General features: G+C 41.9%; 1 protein-coding gene across 1 annotated transcript in view; it reads right to left on the bottom strand.

Annotated features, from left to right (window-relative positions):
• The window catches only part of LOC132402944 (synaptojanin-2-like), a 122,186-nt gene that overhangs the window by 48,701 nt on the left and 52,616 nt on the right, over positions 1-20,869 (bottom strand). Inside the window, exons 7-10 of the mRNA XM_059986082.1 lie at positions 19,116-19,212; positions 12,026-12,198; positions 10,206-10,287; positions 8,394-8,546 (exon numbers count right to left, since the gene is read on the bottom strand). Of these exons, the coding sequence (XP_059842065.1) occupies positions 8,394-8,546; positions 10,206-10,287; positions 12,026-12,198; positions 19,116-19,212 (505 nt within the window). The remainder of the gene's footprint in view (positions 1-8,393; positions 8,547-10,205; positions 10,288-12,025; positions 12,199-19,115; positions 19,213-20,869) is intronic.

Genomic DNA, 20,869 nt, shown 5'->3' with positions numbered 1-20,869 from the left:
CACAGAGTCAACCTGCGCAGCTCCTTTGAGTGTCCTATGGACTCGGATCCCAAGATCCCTCTGATCCTCCACCTGCCAAGAGTCTTACCATTAATACTATATTCTGCCATCATATTTGAATATTTGTGTAGAACTGAGGAACGATCAAATTAAAGGGATTCAACCACCAGGTCAGCGGGCTTTAGAGAAGCTAATTTGTAGAGAGATTGCAGACTGTTACAAGAAACATAATGTTGTGTGGTAATAAGTGATATAAGTTTTCCATATATCGATTGGGATTCCTATACTGAGAAAGTGCTGTATAGAATATAGATTGTCAACTGTGTTCAGGAAAATTTTCTTGAGCATTACATAGAGGTCCCAACTAGAGAGAATGCAAAGATAGATCTTCTATTAGGGAATGAGCCAGAGGTGGTGGAGGGGAACACTTTGCTCTAGTGATCACAAAGACATAAGATTCAAAATATCGTGGAGAAGGATAGGTCTGGTCCTTGGGTTGAGATTTTAAATTGGAGGAAGATCAGTTTTGATTGTATCAAAAAAGAAGTGTGGATCGGGACAGGTTGTTTTCAAGCAACTATGTGGTTGGTAAGTGGGAGGTCTTCAAAAGTGAAATTTTGAGAGTAGAGTTGGTATGTTCCTTAAAGAATAAATGACAAGGATACCAGGTTTACGTTCAAGGAACCTTGGCTTTCGAGAGATATTGAGGCCCTGGTGTAGAAGGAGGAGGTACATAGCAGGTATAGGCAGGAAGGAACATACAAAGTACTTGAGGACATAAGAAAATAAGAAATAGGAGCAGGAGTAGGCCATCTGGCCCATTGAGCCTGCCCCGCCATTCAATAAGATCATGGTTGATCTATCCGTAAAGTCAGCTCCATCTACATGCCTTTTCGCCATAACCCTTAATTCCCTTGCTATGTAAAAACCTACCTAACTGTTTCTTAAATATATTTAGTGAAGAAGCCTCAACTGCTTTCCTGGGCAGAGAATTCCACAGATTCACCACTCTCTGGGGAAAATAGTTTCTCTTCATCTTCGTCCTAAATCTTCTTCCCTGAATCTTGAGGCAATGTCCCCTTGTTCTAGTCTCACCAACTAATGGAAACAACTTTCCTACTTCTATCTTATTTATCCCTTTCAAAATTTTGAATGTTTCTATAAGATCCCCTCTCATTCTTCTGAACTCCAGAGAGTACAAGAAGTGGAAGAAATCACCTAAGGAGGAAGTCAGGAGGCTAACAGAAGGCATTAGGTTGCTCCAGCAGACAAGGAGAATCTCATGGGCTTCTGCAGTTATGTTAAGAACAAAAGGATAGCAAGGGACAAAATTGGGCCTTTGGAAGATCTGAGTGGTCATCTATGCATGGAGCTGAAAGAGATGGGGGATTTTACTTATCTATTTTTATTTAGAGATGCAGTGCAGAAAAGGCTCTTTTGGCCTAATAAACAGCACCACCCAGCAACCCTCTCTATTTTACCCTAGCCTAATCACAGGACAATTTACAATTCCCAATTAACCTACCAACAGGTACACTTTTCAACCTGGAGGAAACACATGGGAAGAGCATACAAACTTTCATACAGAGGGTGCCACAACTGAACTCTGATGCCCCGAGCTGTAATAGCATTGCACTAACCATTCTACCACCATGGCACCTGTATTTATTCAGGAGACAGACAAAGAACTGCAGAAGTGAGACAAATCAACAATGAGATCACATTACAGACGAGGAACTGTTTGCTGTCGTAAGGCAAATTAGGGTGGAAGAATCCTCGGGGCCTGATAAGATCTTAGACCCTGTGAGAGGCTAATGCAGAAATTGTAGGGGCCCTAACAGTAATGGGTGAAGTGCCAGAGGAATAGAAGGTAGTTAATGTTGTTCCACTGTTTAAGAAATGCTCTAAAAGTAAGATGGGTAATTATAGGCCAGTGAGCCTCACATCAGAAGTGGTTAAGTTATTGGAAGTTAAAGGAGTGGATATATAAATATTTGGATTGGCAGGGACTGATTAGGGATAGTTAACCTGGCTTTGTGCGTGGTAGGTTATATCTAACAAATTTTATACAGTTTAAAAAAAAAGTTACCAGGAATATTAACGAAGTCAAGGCAGTGGATGGTGTTTACATGGACTTCAGAGAGGCATCTGATAAGGTCCCACATGGGAGGTTGGTCAAGAAAGTTCTGTTGCTTGGCACTTAGTACAAGAGACTAAATTGCATTAGACATTGGCTTTGTCAGAGAAGCTAGAGTGGTAGTAGATGGTTGCCTCTTTGACTGGAGGCCTGTGACTAGTAGTGTGCCGCTGGGATCAGTGCTGGGTCTGTTGTTTGTTATCTACATCAACCACCTGAATGATCATGTGGTAAAATTTGCAAATGATACCATGGTGTGGAGAATAATGGACAGTGAGAAAGGCTATCAAAGTTTGCATTGGGATCTGGACCAGCTGAAAAGAAGGCTGAAAAATGGCAGATAGAATTTAATGCAGACGAGTGTGAACTGTTGCACTTTGGGAGGACCAGCCAGGATAGGACTTGCATAGTCAGCAGTAGGGTACTGAGGAGTGCAGTATAACAGAGGGATTTGGGAATAAAGATCCATAATTCCTTGTAAGTGGATAATGTAAGTACATGGATGGGAGGGGTATGGAGGGCTATGGTTCCAGTGTAGGTCGATGGGACAGGGCAGATTCATAGTTCAGCACTATGAACTATGAATCTATGGCCCAAAGGACCTGTTTCTGTGCTGTATTGTTCTATGACTCTATGCTATTCCCTTCCTTAAATTATGTCACAGGCAGATAGAGTCATAAAGAGAGCTTTTGGCACATTGGCCTTCATGAATCAAAGTAATGAGTACAGGAGAATGAATGTTCTGTTGAGGTTGTACAAAACACTGGTGAAACCTAATTTGGAGGGTTATGTGCAATTTTGGTCACCTACTTACAGGAAAAATATCAGTAAGATTGAAAGAATGCAGAGACTATTTACTCGGACATTGCCAGGACTCGAGGACCCGACTTAAAGGGAAAGGTTGAATAGGTGAGGACAATATTCTCTACAACATTGGAGAATGAGGGGAGATTTGATAGAGGTATACAAAATTATCAGGGGTACAGATAGGTTAAACGCAAACAGGTTTTTTCTATTGAGGTCAGGTGAGAATAAACTAGAGGCTATGGGTTAAGAGTGAAGGGTGAAATGTTTAAGGGGAAGATGAGGGGGAACCTCTTTACTAGGAGGGTGGTGAGAATGTGGAGAGAGTCAGTGGAAGTGGTGGATTCATGTTCGACCAACACTTAAGAGATATTTAGATAGGTACATGGATGGGAGGGGTATGGAGGGCTATGGTTCCAGTGTAGGTCGATGGGACAGGGCAGATTCATAGTTCAGCACTATGAACTATGAATCTATGGCCCAAAGGACCTGTCTCTGTGCTATATTGTTCTATGACTCTATGCTATTCCCTTCCTTAAATTATGTCACAACATGTTACAGGGGTACTAGACAGGGCAATCTTGGGAGTGAACGTGCAGCTCATGGCTAGGCTGGTTTAGAACATCTCTGATCTGCAGACTCAAATTCTTTCTGAAATGGTTTCTATTGATTTGAGCCCAGTGAGCTGGACGATGCATATCCATACTCGTATCCTTCTACAGATGCACAGCAGAGAGCACCCTAACATGCTGTATCACTCTGTAGTATGAGAAGTACACTGCAGTGGACAGGAAGACTCCACAACAGGTAGTCAAAATGGCCCAAAGCTTCATCGGAAGCAGCCTACCCTCCATCTGGGACGTTTATATAGAAAAAAGCTAGCAGCATCATGAAGAATCCTACCCTGTTAGCCCCACTTCCAGTAGGGAGGAGGTTACACAGCATCCATGCCAGGACCTCCAGACTTAAAAACAGTTACCTTCCCCAAGTAATTAGACTGATCTACATCTCCACCCACTAACCCACATCACTTGCAGACCCCAGCGAGTTCTGATTGGCAACAACATCTCTTCCATCACCTCCATCAGTACAGTCACACGGCAAAGCTGTTTGCCTAGACCTCCGCTCTACTCACTTTACACTTATGCCTGCATGGCTAAGCACAGCTCCAATGCCATATTTTAGATTGCTGATGACACCACTTTTGTAGGCTGAATCAAAGGTGGTGATGAACCTGCAGAGGGGAGGGTGACTGAAAATCTGGCTGAGCACAACAACGACCTTTCACTCAATGTCAGCAAGACCAAGGAGCTGATTATTGACTTCAGGACAAGGAAACAAGAGGTGCATGAGCCAATCCTCATCAGGGGATCAGATGTGGAGAGGGTCAGCAACTTTAAATTCCTCGGTGTCAACGTTTCAGAGGACCTATCATGACGCCAGCATGCAAGTGCAATTACAAAGAAAGAACATCCTTATTTTGCAAAGATTTGGCATGACATCTAAAACTTTGACAAACTTCTATAGGTGTGTAGTGGAGAGTACATCATAGCCTGATATGGAAACACCAATGTCCTTGAACAGAAAATGCTATAAAAAGTACTGGATACAGCCCAGTCCATCACAGGTAAAGCTCTCCCCACCATTGTGCACATCCATAAGGAGTGTTGTTGCAGTAAAGTAGCATCCATAATTAGGGACCCCCATCACCCAAGTCACGCTCTCTTCTTACTGTTGCCATCAGGAAGGTGGTACAGGAGCCTCAGGACTCACACCACTAGGTTATTACCCCTCAACCACCAGGCACCTAAACCAGAGGGGGTAACTTCACTCAACTTCATTTGTCCCATCACTGAACTGTTCCCACAACCTATGGACTCACTTTCAAGGATTCTTCATCTCATGTTCTCAGTATTTATTATTTATTTATTACTCATTATTATTATTAGCATTACTTTTTTCCTTCGTTTTGTAACTGCAGTTTGTCTTTTGAGCACTTGTTGTCTGACCTGGTAGTGTGTTTTTCCATTTCTGTTATGGTTATTGGGGATTTAGAACGACAGAACACTACAGCACAGAAACAGGCTTTTGGCCCTTCTTGGCTGTGCCAAACCATTTTTCTGCCTAGTCCCACTGACCTGCACCTGGACCATATCCCTCCAAACCCCTCTCATCCATGTACCTGTCCAAGTTTTTCTTAAATGTTAAAAGTGAGCCCGCATTTACCACTTCATCTGGCAGCTCATGCCATACTCCCACCACTCTCTGTGTGAAGAAGCTCCCCCTAATGTTCCCTTTAAACTTTTCCCCCTTCACCCTTAACCCATGACCTCTGGTTTTTTCCTCCCCTAGCCTCAGTGGAAAAAGCCTGCTTGCATTCACTCTATCTACACCCATCATAATTTTATATACCTCTATCAAATCTCCCCTCATTCTTCTACTCTACAGGGAATGAAGTCCTAACCTATTCAACTTTTCTGTCACTCAGTTTCACGTCCCAGCCACATCCTTGTAAACCTTATCTGCACTCTTTCAAACTTATTAATATCCTTCCTGTAATTCAGTGACCAAAACTGCACACAATACTCCAAATTTGGTCTTACCAATGCCTTATACAACCTCACCATAACATTCCAACTCAATACTTTGATTTATAAAGGCCAATGTACCAAAAGCTCTCTTTACGACCCTATCTATCTGTGACTCCACTTTAAGGGAATTTTGTATCTGTATTCCCAGATCCCTCAGTTCTTCTGCACTCCCCAGTGCCCTACCATTTACCTTGTATATTCTACCTTGGTTTGTCCTTCCAAAGTGCAATACCTCACACTTGTCTGTATTAAACTCCATCTGTCATTTTTCAGCCCATTTTTCCAGTTAGTCCAAATCCCTCTGCAAGCTTTGAAAACCTTCCTCACTGTCCACTACGCATCCAATCTTTGTATCATCAGCTAATTTGCTGATCCAATTTACCACATTATCATGCAGATCATTGATATAGATGACAAATAACACTGGACCCAGCAATGATCCCTGTGGCACACCACTAGGCCTCCAATCAGAGAAGCAATCCTCCACCACCACTCTCTGACTTCTCCTATTGAGCCAATGTCTAATCCAATTTACTACCTCACCATGTATACCAGAGGTCACCAACCTTCTTTGCACCACGGACTGGTTTAGTATTGACAATATTCTTGTGGACTGGCCGGGGTCGGGGGCGGCGGTGTGGGTGTTAAATCACGACCGGAATATAGGTGATAAGTCAACTATAAGTCACTTATAAATGGCTAAAACACTCAATTTTGTTTCTAAAAGGGTTTATCTAACAAATTTAATATTAAACACACAGCACATATTTTCCTCGCATGAACATAGAGATAAGTCAATTATAACTCACTCATAAGTAAATAGCATCATAACATTTTAAGTAACGTTTGGAACTTAAACACACAGCGCATATTTTCCTCGTGTGAACATATAAAATCATTGCAACACACCAGTGAAAGGACAAGGTCAGGGCTGGAGGTCCCCGTACCGGGGAGACAGCGACCGACTGACCGAGGAGTGCGACAGGGCGCGTGCCCATCCCCCTTGCAGGTAGGTAGGATCTATCAGCCGACAAAAGTTTGGCTGGAGGGATGACTTTCAGTAGATCGCAGCGAGGTAGCTGCTCTGCTATCTACGAAATCCTGAGCCTGAATTAGGTTGTCTGCGAATATTTTAGCACCGGGTTCCCCATGAACATTCGGTGTGCTAAACAGGTTTAGAGGCGGCGCCCATCTGTCTGCGCTCCAGGCCAGTAGCATCGGCACTTCCTGCCGGCCGCGCGAGGCAGCCAGTTACCCAAGGCCAACCACTGATCCTTGGTGCTAGGATGTCACTGCGTTTAGGCGACTGATGACCTTGCGTGGGTAATGACCTCGAATGCATTCAAGTTCAACAGTGGGCGTGACGAAATGAGGAAAGGTGCAGCCGACTCATATTGTTTCATATCAACAAATCATAGCGTTTCCTCTCGGCCCGGTAGCACATGCTTTATGGCCCGGTGGTTGGGTACTACTGATGTATACCAAGCGGCTGAATCTTCCTAACTAACCTTCCATGTAAGACCTTGTCAAAGGCCTTACTGAAGTCCATGTGGACAACATCCACTGCCTTCCCGTCATCCACTTTCCTGGTAACCTTCTCAAAAAACTCTAATAAACATGACCTACCATGATCTATTGAGTATGCCTGCAAGAAAATGAATCTGAGAAAATGAAAATGGTGACCTATATGTACTTAGAATGCTGAACCCTACCATACCCCTACTTTATCATTTCCTGTCAGAGTCGCCTGGTGTACAGATGCTCCTGTGATGGGCATCACCTTGTGGACATACAAAAGATAGCTATATACATCAAGTGTATTTATATTTATTGTGTTTTTTTATTATTGCATTTTTTGTGCTAAATCAGAGCTGGAGTAGTATTTATTTCATTCTCCTTTACACTTGTGTATGGGAAATGACATTAAACATTCTTGAATCAAATGCTGAATCACCACAAACTACAAGAGTTTAACGATACTTTGTCAATGGATTAATCTCCAGCAATACAAGATACCTGTCATATTCATTTCTCAGAGGGATGCTGTCAAGTATAAATCACTTAATGCCATCTGTATCCCTTGGGGTACAACAATTTTCAGATAAGTGAACAAATTCCACACAAAGGCAGACTGTGTTTCTCCCCCTCTCCACCCCATAGGCTCATCTTCCAGGTAGGCTCACTGAGTAATGGGGCTCTGCAAGGAAGCTGACTACGATCCAGAATAAGAAATTAACAACTTCCTCAAGATCAAACTGGACAGAACAGGTGCCCTACTGAGAGCTTCCCTCTGTAAATTGTCATCCAGCTAAATGATAAATGATTATCATTTACCTAAATGGTAAGAAACCAATTGATAAAGGACTGCCTCAAAGGCAATTCCCAGGGTCTCTATCTGACACCTCAATCATTATTAATCTGAAAGAACCCAACTCCAAATATAATGAACAGCCTTGACAGTTTAAATTCATATATCTGAGAAACCTGAGCTGAAATTACTTGTACTATTTATGGCTGACCTATTATTTTGAAAGTCGAGCTATTTCCCAGCCTACAAGTCAGTCTTCTGTTTTAACTGCTTTTGTGCTCAAGTAGAGAGGCACGATAATGGCTTGCACATCAATTTTTTTGCCTTGTTCTTTTAAGAAAATACAACATATTTGTACATTTTGACTTTTGTGGGACTGGGAAAGTGTGAGTATAGTTTACCTCATTTTACTCAAAGATTGGAAAGCTGCCCTCCAGATGAAGTCACTCTCACACAAACACAGAATTATAAATACTGTACATGATTTTTAATGCTCTATAAAATATTCCTATATCATCTTTGAAAGTGTTCAAATGCACGCTTCATATATTACCTTGGTTTTCCCTTCTCGTGCACGATTTCCTATGAAAATCTTGCTTAAATTTTGTCCATTCATTGACCACATTGTTTTGTAGAATTCCACAAAGCGTTCCACTACTGACTTCTTGCTGGCCATTCCCAAGCTCTCCAACTGGTTGTACAAAACCTATGAATTGACAAGAAAATAAATTAAAGTAATAATTTGCCTTGATAGTTTTGCTTCTGTTATTCTGGAAATGTTTTATTATTTATGACTGATTGATAGTTTATCAAACTGTAACAAACGCTTCTCCATTTTACAATTCAGCCACTGCCGACCTTTCAATCATGTGTTTAGAGTTACACACAGTAGAACACGAACAGTACAAGAACAGGTTCTTTGGCTCACTATGTCTATGACAACCACAATGTCAAATAAAACAAATATTTTGCAGGGAACATTCTCTGAAAGTACATATGCCTCTCAAAATGCGACTATCACGTCTGCTTCCAGCACCAGCTATGTAAAAGATTTACCATGCACATCTCCCTTACATTGAAATGGTAAAAATTAAAGCTGTGTCCTGTAGTTTGTGACATTTCTCCCCAAGAAAAAGATGAGATCTAAACATCTCCATAGATCCTCTCCATTAAAAATATCGTTGATTTATTTATTAATCAAAATTATCATTCTTTCCTGAAGAGGGTTTCTTACAATTCCATCATATATCCCATCACAGATGGGTAATGCAGTGGTTGATTGGCAGGAGGCAAAGAGTGGGAATAAAGGGAGTATTTTCTGGTTGGCTGCCGGTGAGTAGTGGTGTTCCACAGGGGTTATCTGTTGGGACCACGATATGTTAATGGCTTGCATGATGGAATTGAAGGCTTCATTGCAAAGTTGTTGGACCATATGAAAATAAGTGGAGGGGCAGATAGTTTTGAGGAAGTAGAGAGGCTACAGAAGGACTTAGATTAGGGGAATGGGCAGATAAGTGACAGATGGAATACAGTGTCAGGAAGTGAATGGTCATGCACTTTCATAGAAGAAATGAAAGGGTTAGCTATTTTCTAAATGGAGAGAAAATTCAAAAATCTGAGGTGCAAAGGGACTTGGAAATCCTTGTGCAGGATTCTCCAAATGTTGAATTGATGGTGAGGAAGGCAAGTGCTATGTTAGCTTTTATTTCAAGACAACTAGAATACAAAAGCAAGTATGTGTATTTACAAAGCACTGGTGAGGCCTCACTTGGGAGTATTGGGAGCGGTTTTGGGCCCCTTATCTTAGAAAGGATGTACTGGCACTGGAGAAGGTTCAAAGGAGGTTCACAAAATTGATTCCAGAATTGAACACCTTATCATATGAATAGCATTTGATAGCTCTGGGCCTGAATTCAGAAGAATCAGGGGCGACCTAACTGAAATCTATCAAATGTTGAAAGGCCTTGATGGGGGGTGGGGGGGATGTGGAGACGTTGTTTCCTATGGTGGGAGAGTCTAGGACCAGAAGACACAGACTCAGAAAAGAGGGCTGTCCTTTTAGAACAGAGATGAGGAGGAATTTCAGAGAATGGTGAACCTGTGGAATTTGCTGCCACAGATGGCTCTGTTAGCCAAGTCATTATGTATATTTAAGGCAGAGGTTGATAAATTCATGGTTGGTTAGGGTATGAAGGGATACGGGAAGAGATTGGGGCTTAGAGGAAAAATGGATCAGCCATGATGAAATAGCGAAGCGGACTTGATAGACTAAATGGCCTAATTCTGCTCTGGATCTTATGGTCTTCTGTCTCCTTCAAACAAAACACTCTCTTTAACTAAATTTTTCAGTAGCTAAAATAATTACCTCCAAAGCCACAAAGGACTGGACACTGTTGGTTCGATCCAGGCAATCAAGACAACTTGTTCTGAATGTTCCAGTCTGAAAACTTTAAAAACACCGTACATGAGAATTCAGGGTTTTACCTCCCCTAATCTAAAGAAGATAATGTTCAGTCTTCAGACTGCATACTTTAATAACCCACTAAAACCAGGAGAAATCAGTGGTATGTTGTATAGGATTACCTGCAGACAAAAGTATTGTATCGGGAAGCCTGAACCTCTGTCTTCAGTGCTCAGCACATGCACCTGTGGCCATGCCCCAACTGCAATCCTTACCCGGACAGGGCATTGGTGGGTAAAATATAATGTCACAATATCCAATCCAAAAATGAACTCCCAACTACTTCTGTGCCATCACTCAGCTGTTTCCCATCACCACAACCATGTCACGATCCAACTCTACCTTATTTTACCTATTGTTGAATCCTCATTCTTATCCGTAACACCTGCAGCATCCTGCCTGGCCTCCCTTATTCTACACTTCAGAAACCTGAATTCAAGGACTCTGCTGCCCATGTGCTAACCAAATGCTGTATCTCTTGACCTACACTCATTTCCAGTTATAATGCAACAATACTAAAATTCCCACCATTGTTTTTATATTCCTCCATTTCTTCTCCAACCTTGCAATACTCTTCAAAGCTCCCTTGAGTAGTACTGATTTTAATTTCTCTACTATCGGGGCCATGCCTTTAGCTGCCAAGATCATGACAACAAACCTCCCCTTAATGTCAGCAATACATGAGAGTTGGTCACTAACTCCAAGAAAGTGGTTGTACACATTGCTCCTTTTTCCGTCAATGGTGCTGAGGTTCAGAAGGTTGAGTTGCAAGTTCCTATGAGTGAACATCACTAATACCCTGCCCTGGTCCAAACACGTAGACACCGTGACCAAGAAAATTCACCAGTGCCTCCACTTCTTCAAGAGGCTAAGGAAATTTTGCATGTCCCCTTTGACCTTAACCAGTTTTTAATTGATGCACCATAGAAATCATTCTATCCAGATGCATTGCAGCTTGGTGTGGTAATTGCTCTGGCCATGACTACAAGAAACCTCAGAGCTGTGGATACAGCTCAGTGCATCACAGAAAGCAGCCTGGATAATCAAAAGATCCTGGTCATTCTCTCTGCAATTTGTATCAGGCAGGAGATAGAAAAACCTGAAGGCTCAATGACAGCTTCTATTCCGCGATTATAATACTATTGAATGCTCCCCTTGTACAGTAAAACAAACTCTTGGCTCACAAACAGCTCGTTGTGACCTTGCACCTTATTGTCTAATTGCACTGTACTTTCTCTGTACAACAACACTTTATTCTGATCTCTGTTATTGCTTGACCCTGTACTACCTGTTATAATACCTGCACTGTTATAATAATTTGATTTGTACGGACAGCATGCAAGACCAGATTTTCTACTGTACCTTGGCACATTTGAGAATAAAAAGCCAATTTATCGATCTATAGTTGCAGCAATCAGAGAGGAGCAAGCTTCATCACAGAGCATCAACTGGAAAAAGCAGTGTTATGTAGATGCTCTACCAAACCTCAGTACTTAGCTGTTTCATCTTGTAGGCAACATTCCTGCTTGTTCAGCTTGAGCAAACATTATTTCTATAGTTTCTCACAACACTAATGTGTAATTTATAAGCAGAGTATGCTTAATTCTTTAGTGAGACTTACACCAAGGGGAACCATATAAAAAAAAGCATATCATTACCTATGCATGACTGTGTTTCAATATTTCAGTTGTAGTATGAAAGCAAGACAAATCTGAAAGACTCACCAAACAGGGACATGCTCTCTGCCGGTGAAGAAGCCAAATCGTTCCAGGTGCTCCTCCAGCTGAGGAATTATCAGTGAATGCAGCTTCCCCACCTTGCCACTCTTCAAACAGTGATAGCAGTCGAAGTTTATCATTGGTGTGCAGACCGCATGAAGGGAGGCCCACAACAACTTCTATCAATAAATAGTTATAAAATCAGAGTAAGTACAAAATCTGACCTTTCAGCCGACTGTGACCCTGATTTTCAACTGATCCTACTGCCTTTACAGATTACCTCTACCTCAGATGCTCCACAGGCACCAGGTCAATATTTGTTAATGAATGGACGTTATAATAAACCCCTCACTCCTCACCAATCAGCAGGGCAATGAAGTGCTTTTCACAAGCATGGGCGATGTTGGAAAGCAAAATACAACACATTCAGGAAATGCAGATGATGGAAAAACTCAAAAGAGGGAGGCAGTGCAATAAAGACAGAAACAGCCCTGAAGTTTGACAGTCTCTCATTGAATTGCTATTTCTCCCTCCATAAATTTTGTTCAGCCCTATGAATATTTCCAGAATTTTCTATTCCTGGAAGAATATTTAGGCAAGGTGGAAGGGGGCAATGGAACTGCCATTGGACTGATGAAGTGGTAGTGATGAAAGAGGCAGTGAGCAAGATTTATAGCATTTGGATAAAATGTGTGTTGCTGGTTATGTGTGGTTAGGGTAAAATTTATTGAGGACTAGAATATAAAAGCAAAAATGTAATGCTGAAGCTTTATAAGACAATGGCCAGACTGCACTTGGAATATTGACAGAATTTTTGAGCCCCTTATCTGAAAAAATTTAAGTGATGGCATTGAAGAGAGTCCAGAGGAAGTTTACGAGAATTATCTTTGGAATGAAAGGGTTAACATATGGGAACTGTTTGAGTTTTGGGCCTGTATTCGCTAGAGTTTTGAAGAATGAGGGTGAATCTCATTGAAACCTATCGAATATTGAAATGCCTAAATGGAGAGGTCTTGGAGAGGATGTTTCCCATACTGGGGGTCTAGGACCACAGGACACAACTTCAGATAGAACGGCATCACTTTAGAACAGAGAACAGATTCACTACCATCTTTTTCCAGAAGGTAGTGAATCTGTGGACAACACACACAAAATGCTGGTGGAACGCAGCAGGCCAGGCAGCATTTATAGGGAGAAGCACTGTCGACGCTTCAGGCTGAGTTCACTTGTATCAATTCAGACGAGCAGTTCAAATGAAAAAATTTTTAAGAGTAAAAATAATCAAATGTCCCTTCCACTTATATGAACAAAGCAATAAATTGAAACAGAACAACAGAGTTGTGCTTTTAGTGTTATGTAACAAACAGATGCAACCATATAACTCTTATAAATCAATGCATGTGCATCTGCCCTGTTATTCAATTATTGAAATAGAGGTTATATGTACTCAGGCTCAAGATATTGCTTTGACTCAAATTTGAAAAAACAGTCACTCTTCTGATTTGAGTTACAGCATTCTAGAACAATTCCAGACGGAGATTCTGCAATTCCAATCCCAACTCTGTCCCTGCAGAGTAATCAAGACACAGAGATAAATAATAATTTCAACAAAAATAGACTCTAAATTCAGAAATAGTGTTATTAAAAATTTGGCCTTGCTGGCTGTTCATATTTACAAGAAATTATTCGTTGGTCACACAGCGCAAGGTTTAAAAACAGCTTGGGTGTTTTTCAGTGGGCTGCAATCAGTATGAGAAGCTGGCCGAGGTTTAAAAAGAGCAGTGCTGTTTTTAGCTGTGGGCTGTAAACATACCAATAAAAAGACAGCCGGTGTAAGCGGAGGGACCATTGTTGGAGTGCAGCACTTAGAGTTGTCAGGCTTTCACTCAACAGGCTTCGGCAAGACAAGCACAGGTGGAGGTTCTAAGCAGGTTTCTGGTGAGTTTATTTTTCTGTAAGTACATAGCTAGTACACTGAGAATGGATCAGAGGTAGAGGCAGGCAGTGCTGAGTACCTCTGTGGCTGCTCTCCTTAGTAATAAGTATACCACTATGGATACTGCTGGAGGTGGGGCAGGAGGGTGAAGAGACAACCTACCAGGAGGAAGTAGTAGCAACTGGTTCTCTGGCCCGGAAGGGAATGGGGAGAGAAGGAGTGCAGCAGTGATAGGGGATTCCATAACTAGAAGAGCAAAAAAACAGATTATTCTGTGGATGTGGAAGAGAGACCTATATGATATGTTGCCCTCCCCCACCCCCAGGTGCCAGAGTTACGGATGTCTCGGATCAGGTACATGGCATTCTCAAGGGGGAAGGTGAACAGCCAGAAGTTGTGGTACGTATTGGTACCAACAACAAAGGTTTGAAAAGTGAGGTGGTCTTGAAGAGAGAATACAGGGAGTTAGCAACAAACTGAAAAGCAAGACCACCAGGGTAATCATCTTTGGATTGCTGCCTGTGCCACGTACCATTGAGGGTAAAAATAGGATGATTTGGCAGATTAATGTGTGGTTGAAGAATTGGTGCAGGGGGCAGGGTTTCAGATTTCTGGATGACTGGGGCACTCTTCAAACCTGTACAAAAAGGATGGGTTCCACCTGAACCAAGGGCCACCAGGTTTGCTTGAGCTGTTGGGAGGGTTTAAGCTAAACTGTCAAGGGGCTGGGAACTGGAGTGATAGGACGAGGATGGGACAGATAACATACAACTAGATAAAGTGTGGAGTGCAACTGTGAGAAAGAACTGGCTAATGATAGGGCAGTCAGTGAGATGAGTTAAAGTGTAATGGGGACAAAAAAATTAAAAGGTGATGAAAACAGAACTGAAGATGTTATATTTGAATACACACAGTATACAGAATAAGGTAGATGTTCTTGTAGCACAGTTAGAGATTGGCAAGTATGATGTTTTTGACATCTTTGAGTCGTGGCTGAAAGAAGATCATAGTTGGGTTCTTAACTTTCAAGGATACACATTACATTGAAAGGCATGTAGCAGAGGGGGTGAGGTGACTCTGCTGGTAAAAAAAAAATGAAATCAAATCCTTAAGAAATGGTATCTGATTTGAAGATGTAGAATCCTTGTGAGCAGAGTTAAGAAACTGCAAGAATAAAAAGATCGTGATGGGATTTATATATAGACCTCCAAATAGTACTTAGGATGTGGGCTACAAATTACAATGGAAGATAGAAAAGGCTTGTAAAAAGGGCAATGTTGCAATAATCATGAGGGATTTCAATATGCACGTAGTTTTGGAAAATATGGCTGGTTCTGGATCTCATGAGAGGGAATGTGTAGAATGCCTACGAGACAGCTTTTTAGAGCAGCTTGTGGTTGAGCCTACTTAGGGAATGGCAATTCTGGATTGGGTGTTGTGCAATGACCCAGATTTAATCAGGGAGCTGAAAGAAAAGGAACCATTTTAAGGCATCCTGCAGTTTGAGAAGCTAAGATCAGATGTATCAGTATTACAATGGAGTAAAGGGAATTACAGAGGCAGGAGAGAGGAGCTGGCCAAAGTTGATTGGAAGGAGACTCCAGCAGGGATGCCGGTGGAACAGCAACGGCTATTTTTTTTCTGGGGGGAGTTTGGAAGGTGCAGGAAAGATATCTCTAAAGATGAAGAAATATTCCAAAGGAAGGAAGAGACAACCGTAGCTGCCAAGGGAAGTCAAAGACAGCATAAAGGCAAAAGAAAGAGTCTATAATATAGCAAAAATTAGTGGAAAGGTAGAGGCTTGGGAAGCTTTTAAAACCAACAGAAGGCAACTAGAAAAGTCAGAAAGAAAAGATGAAATATGAAGGTAAGCAAGCCAATAATATAAAAGAGGATACAATAATTTTTTGTCAATTACAGAAAGAGTAAAAGAGACACAAGAATGGTTTATCAGACTGCTGAAAAATGACACTGGAGAGGTAGTATTGAAGGACAGAGAAATGGGAGATGAGCAGAATAAGTATTCTGCATCAGTCTTCACTGTGGAAGACTCTAGCGGAATACCAGAAATGTGAGAGTGTCAGGGGCAGTGCATGTCACTGCTGTTACTGAGGTGAAGGTGCTTGGAAAGGTGAAAAGTCACCTGGACCGATGAACTACACTCCAGGATCCTGAAAGCAGTAGCCGAAGAGATTGTGAGGTACTAGTAATGATCTTTCAAGAATCATTAAGATTCTGGAATGGTTCCTGAAGATTGGGAAATTACATATGTCACTCCACTCTTTAAGAAGGGAGGGAAACAGAAGAAAGGATGCCATTTAGCTTGACCTCAGTGGTTGGAAAAATGCTGGAGCCCATTATTAAGGTACTTTGGAGAGACCTGATAAAATAGGACAAAGTCAACATGGTTTTCTTAAAGGGAAATCTTGCCTAACAAATTTGTCCGAACTCTTTGAGGAAATAGCAGGCAGGATCGACAAAGGATAGTCGATGGTTGTTTATTTGGATTTTCAGAAGGCCTTTGACAAGGTGCTGCCTATAGTATCACAGGAAGGATTCTAGCATGATAGAAGATTAGTTGACTGTCAGGAAGCAAAGGAGGACTTTTGTGGTTGACTGCCAGTTACTGGTGGTGTGCTGTAGCGATCAGTGTTTGGACTGCTTCTTTTCACATTATACATCAATGGTTTGTACATAGGAATTGATGGCTTTGTGGCCAAGTGTGCAGACGTTATGAAGATAGGAGGAGGGGCAGGTAGTGTTGAGGAAGCAGGGAGGCTGCAGAAAGACAATTTGGGAGAATGGTTAAAGAGGTAGCAAATGGAATATAAAGTAAAGAAATGCGTGGTCATGCACTTTGGCAGAAGGAATAAAGGTGTGGACTATTTTCTAAATGGAGAGAAAATTCAAAACTTAGAGGTGCAAAAGGACTTGAGAGTCCTCATACAAGATTCCCTAAAGGTTAACTTGAAGGTTCAAGTCAAGTTAAGTCAAGTCACTTCTTATTGTCATTTTGACTATAGCTGCATAACTGACCATAACGAGATGTTTTTCAGGACCATGGTGCTACATGAAACAGTACAAAAACTACACGGAACTACATAAAAACAACACAGAAAGTAAAACCAGACTACAGACCTACCCAGGACTACATAAACTGCCCAAAAACAGTGCAGGCATTACAATAAATAATAAATAAGACAATAGGCACAGTACAGGGAAGTAAGTTGGTATCAGTCCAGGCTCTGGGTATTGAGGAGTCTGATGGCTTGGGCGAAGAAATGACCAGACTATGTCGTGAGAGCCTGAATGCTTCAGTGCTTTTTCCCAGATGGCAGGAGGGTGAAGAGTTTGTATGAGGGGTGCGTGGGGTCCTTCATAAAGCTGTTTGCTTTGTGGATGCAGCGTGTAGTGCAAATGTCTGTAATGGCCGGAAGAGAGACCCTGATGATCTTCTCAGCTGACCTCACTATCCGCTGCAGGGTCTTGCGATCCAAGATGGTGCAATTTCTGAACCAGGCAGTGATGCAGCTGCTTAGGATGCTCTCAATACAACCCCTGTAGAATGTGATGAGGATGGGGGGGGGGGGGGGGGTGGGAAATGGACTTTCCTCAGTCTTCGCAGAAAATAGAGACGCTGCTGGGCTTTCTTTGCTATGGAGCCGGTGTTGAGGGACCAGGTAAGATTCTCCGCTAGGTGAACACCAAGAAATTTGGTGCTCTTAACCTTTCTTAAGGTGCTCTGAACTCAGGTTTAGTTTATGGTAAGGAAGGCAAATGTAACGTTAGCATTCATATCGAGAGGACTAGAATATAAAAGTGAGGATGTAATGCTGAGGCTTCATAAGGCATTGGTCAAACTACACTTGGAGTATTGTGAGCAGTTTTGGACCCCTTATGTGAGAAAAGATGAGCTGGCATTGGAGAAGGTCCAGTGGAGGGTCATGAGAATGATCCCAGGAATTAAAGTGTTAATATCTGAGGAGTAGTCGACGGCTTTGGCCCTGTACTCGCTGGAGTTTTGAAGAATGAGGGGTTATCTCATTGAAACCTATTGAATATTGAAAGGCTTAGATTGAGTGGATGTAGAGAGGATATTTCCTATAGTGGGGGAGCCTAGGACCAGAGGGCAGATCCTCAGAATTGAGGGCCATCCACTTAGAGATGAGGAGAAATCTATTTAGCCAGAGGATGATGAATTTGTGGAATACACTGCCACAGAAGGCAGTGCAGCCCAAGTCATTAGGTATATTTAAGGTGGAGCATGATAGGCTTTTGATTAATCAGGGTGTCAAAGGTTATGGGGAGAAGGCAGGAGAATGGGGCTGAGGGATAACAAATCAGCCATAATGGAACGATGAAGCTCAATGGGCCAAATGGCCTAATACTGCTCTTCTGGTCTTATGTTTAAACTGCCTTTCTTGAACTTCACCAGATAAGCACCATCCAATTAAAAGTGGAGCACTAAATCTTGCTGATTGATTTTTCAGCAACATTTAAAGCGGTCCAATCATTTAAAGCCTATTTGAATGAGGCAGGAAAGCAAACAGGGAGAAAAAGACATCAGGAACTTTTTTAATTAGTCTGTGTCAAAGCTGTGAAATAAATCCAATTCAAGATAATATTAAAGAAGTGAGGCTCTGGGCAAATGGACATTAATTACCAGCAAACTCAAATTACCTCCCTTAAGCCAAAACTAAAATTCCACCCAGTAGAAATGGGCTCAAACTTGCAACCTGATAGTGGGAGACCTGTAAATCACTAAGAACACAACTATTTTCTGACTGCTTTGATATACAACCCTCCCACTACCACACCTCATGCCCCTGAAAGAATATCCCGTTTAAATATTCAGCTCTTCGGAAACTGCTAAGCAGATTAGGACATGCTTGGAATGTTTATGAGCAAAAGCACAGAATGTGACAGATGTTTGGTGAAGTTCAGGTACGAATTACCTCATGTGGTTATGATTCAGTAGGAATACTGGAAAACAGGTTCAGAGGCCATTTGAGTACTTGATCAGAACCATGAAAATTATGACAGAGTGAGGAAGAGTTGCAGAGCAATGATTTAGTCCTGTGATAGATGATCATCGTGCAGATCATTCACAATTCTATTATCTGCACAAAGTGTGTAATCTGCCATTGTTGGTAACCATACCTTATAAGCTCTGCCGAGGACTTCCTCTCCTCCTTTATCTTTTAATAGGTTGACAATAACTTGATTTCCATACTGTGCCTTCAGCAACATCAGATGCCTGAGAAATTAAATGTAACATTTTACTTTCTAAATCAGAGTTAATTACTTTGTCTTTAAAACAATGATATCCTACACTATAAAACTGGTCCATGGACCTAGGAACACTACCTCATTATTTACTTTTTTGCCTTTTTTTGTATTTTACAGAAACTTTCATGTTTTGCAGTGTACTGCTGTCACTGTTTTGGATAGAACATTACACCCTGGTGCCCTTTGCCCTCTCAGGTTGGGGTTAGCGATCCCATTAAGAGTGTCTTCTTTGTCTGAAGAACAAATATTAACCTCGATGTCATATAAAATTGATATAACAAGGCAAGGAATTAGGAGAAGATGGCGGCGCGACACAGCGCGCGCAGCCTCTCTGGAGAATGGATATCTGTTCCGTGTTAAGTAGGGATCTGTGCACAATCCTGATTTGATGGAGGCAGACGTGAGAGCACGGAGGAACTTCTGGAGAAACTTCTGAAATGCCCGCTTCACTGCCGCTGCTACTGTGCAGTCCGGAATCTCCGGAGGAGAAGGCCTCCGAGACCTCGGCTTTGCTTGTTCCGGCAGCCGGGACGAGGTCGAATGCGCTCGGGAGGCTGTATCGGAGGGGCTGGTCGGAGGCTCGAAGTTTTTAGACTGACTCAGAGTCTGCTGTCGTCGGGTGCTTCCAAGGCATTGTCAGTGCCTGGAAGTTTATGGCAGGGAGAGTTCTCCCGTTTGCTGCCTGATATCGGGACGATTGGAGTCGATCGGGACTTGAGACTTTTTAATCCGCGTCCATGGTCTGCGTTTATCAAATTACGGTATTGTTTTGCACTGCTGTAACTATATGCTTTAATTATGTGGTTTTGTCAGTGTGAGTCTTTGTCCTTTTTTTATTTTGTGATATCACTCCGGAGGAACATTGTGTCATTTCTTAATGCATGCATGCATTTCTAAATGACAATAAACGAGGACTGAGTGTCCTCACAATCTAAAAACCAAACGGACAGGATGCACAGAGTTTTAAGAAAAACAATTAGCAAAACTTTGTTGCAGCCTTAGTCCAAAGAGAGACCAATGAGCCGAATTTCAGAAGTGACGTGAGGGTGACTGCCCTTCACATTGAAGTTTCTTTAAGCAAACGTGACAGCTTTGGTAAACACTCTAGTGGTTGGAGTCATTTCATGCATCAAGGAAGATGCTTGTGCTCACTGGAGAAAATGAGAACAGCCTCCAGTCATCCTTGCAGGAGATCCACAAGCAGTGCCCTTATCCCAACTATCTCCAGCTGCTTTATCAATGACCTTCCTTCCATCACTGGTTCAGAAGTGGAGACATTTGCTGATGGTTATAGAAAGCCTAATTCCATTTGCAACTCCTTAGAAACTGAGAGTCCTAAAAACATTTAGGCAAAACATATTTGTGAAAGTAACAGATACATTGATGAGAGATTGGTTAGTACTGCTGTTCAAAGGGACCAAGGTGTGTCTGTAGTTCTCTGAAGGCTAATATACAAGTGCAGTAATAGAAGAAAGAGTCAAGTAGTATGTTAACCATTATTACAAGACAATTTAAGTAAATGATTAAGGAATTTTATTACAATGATATAAGATGCTGGTGATCCCATAACTGGAGTATTGTGCACAGCTTTCATCTCTTTTTCTAAGAAAGAACACCCTTGCCAA

Source organism: Hypanus sabinus, chromosome 12 (genome assembly GCF_030144855.1).
Source record: "Hypanus sabinus isolate sHypSab1 chromosome 12, sHypSab1.hap1, whole genome shotgun sequence".
NCBI classification, from domain to species: Eukaryota; Metazoa; Chordata; class Chondrichthyes; order Myliobatiformes; family Dasyatidae; genus Hypanus; species Hypanus sabinus.
This window is presented reverse-complemented; position numbering and strand designations above follow the sequence as displayed.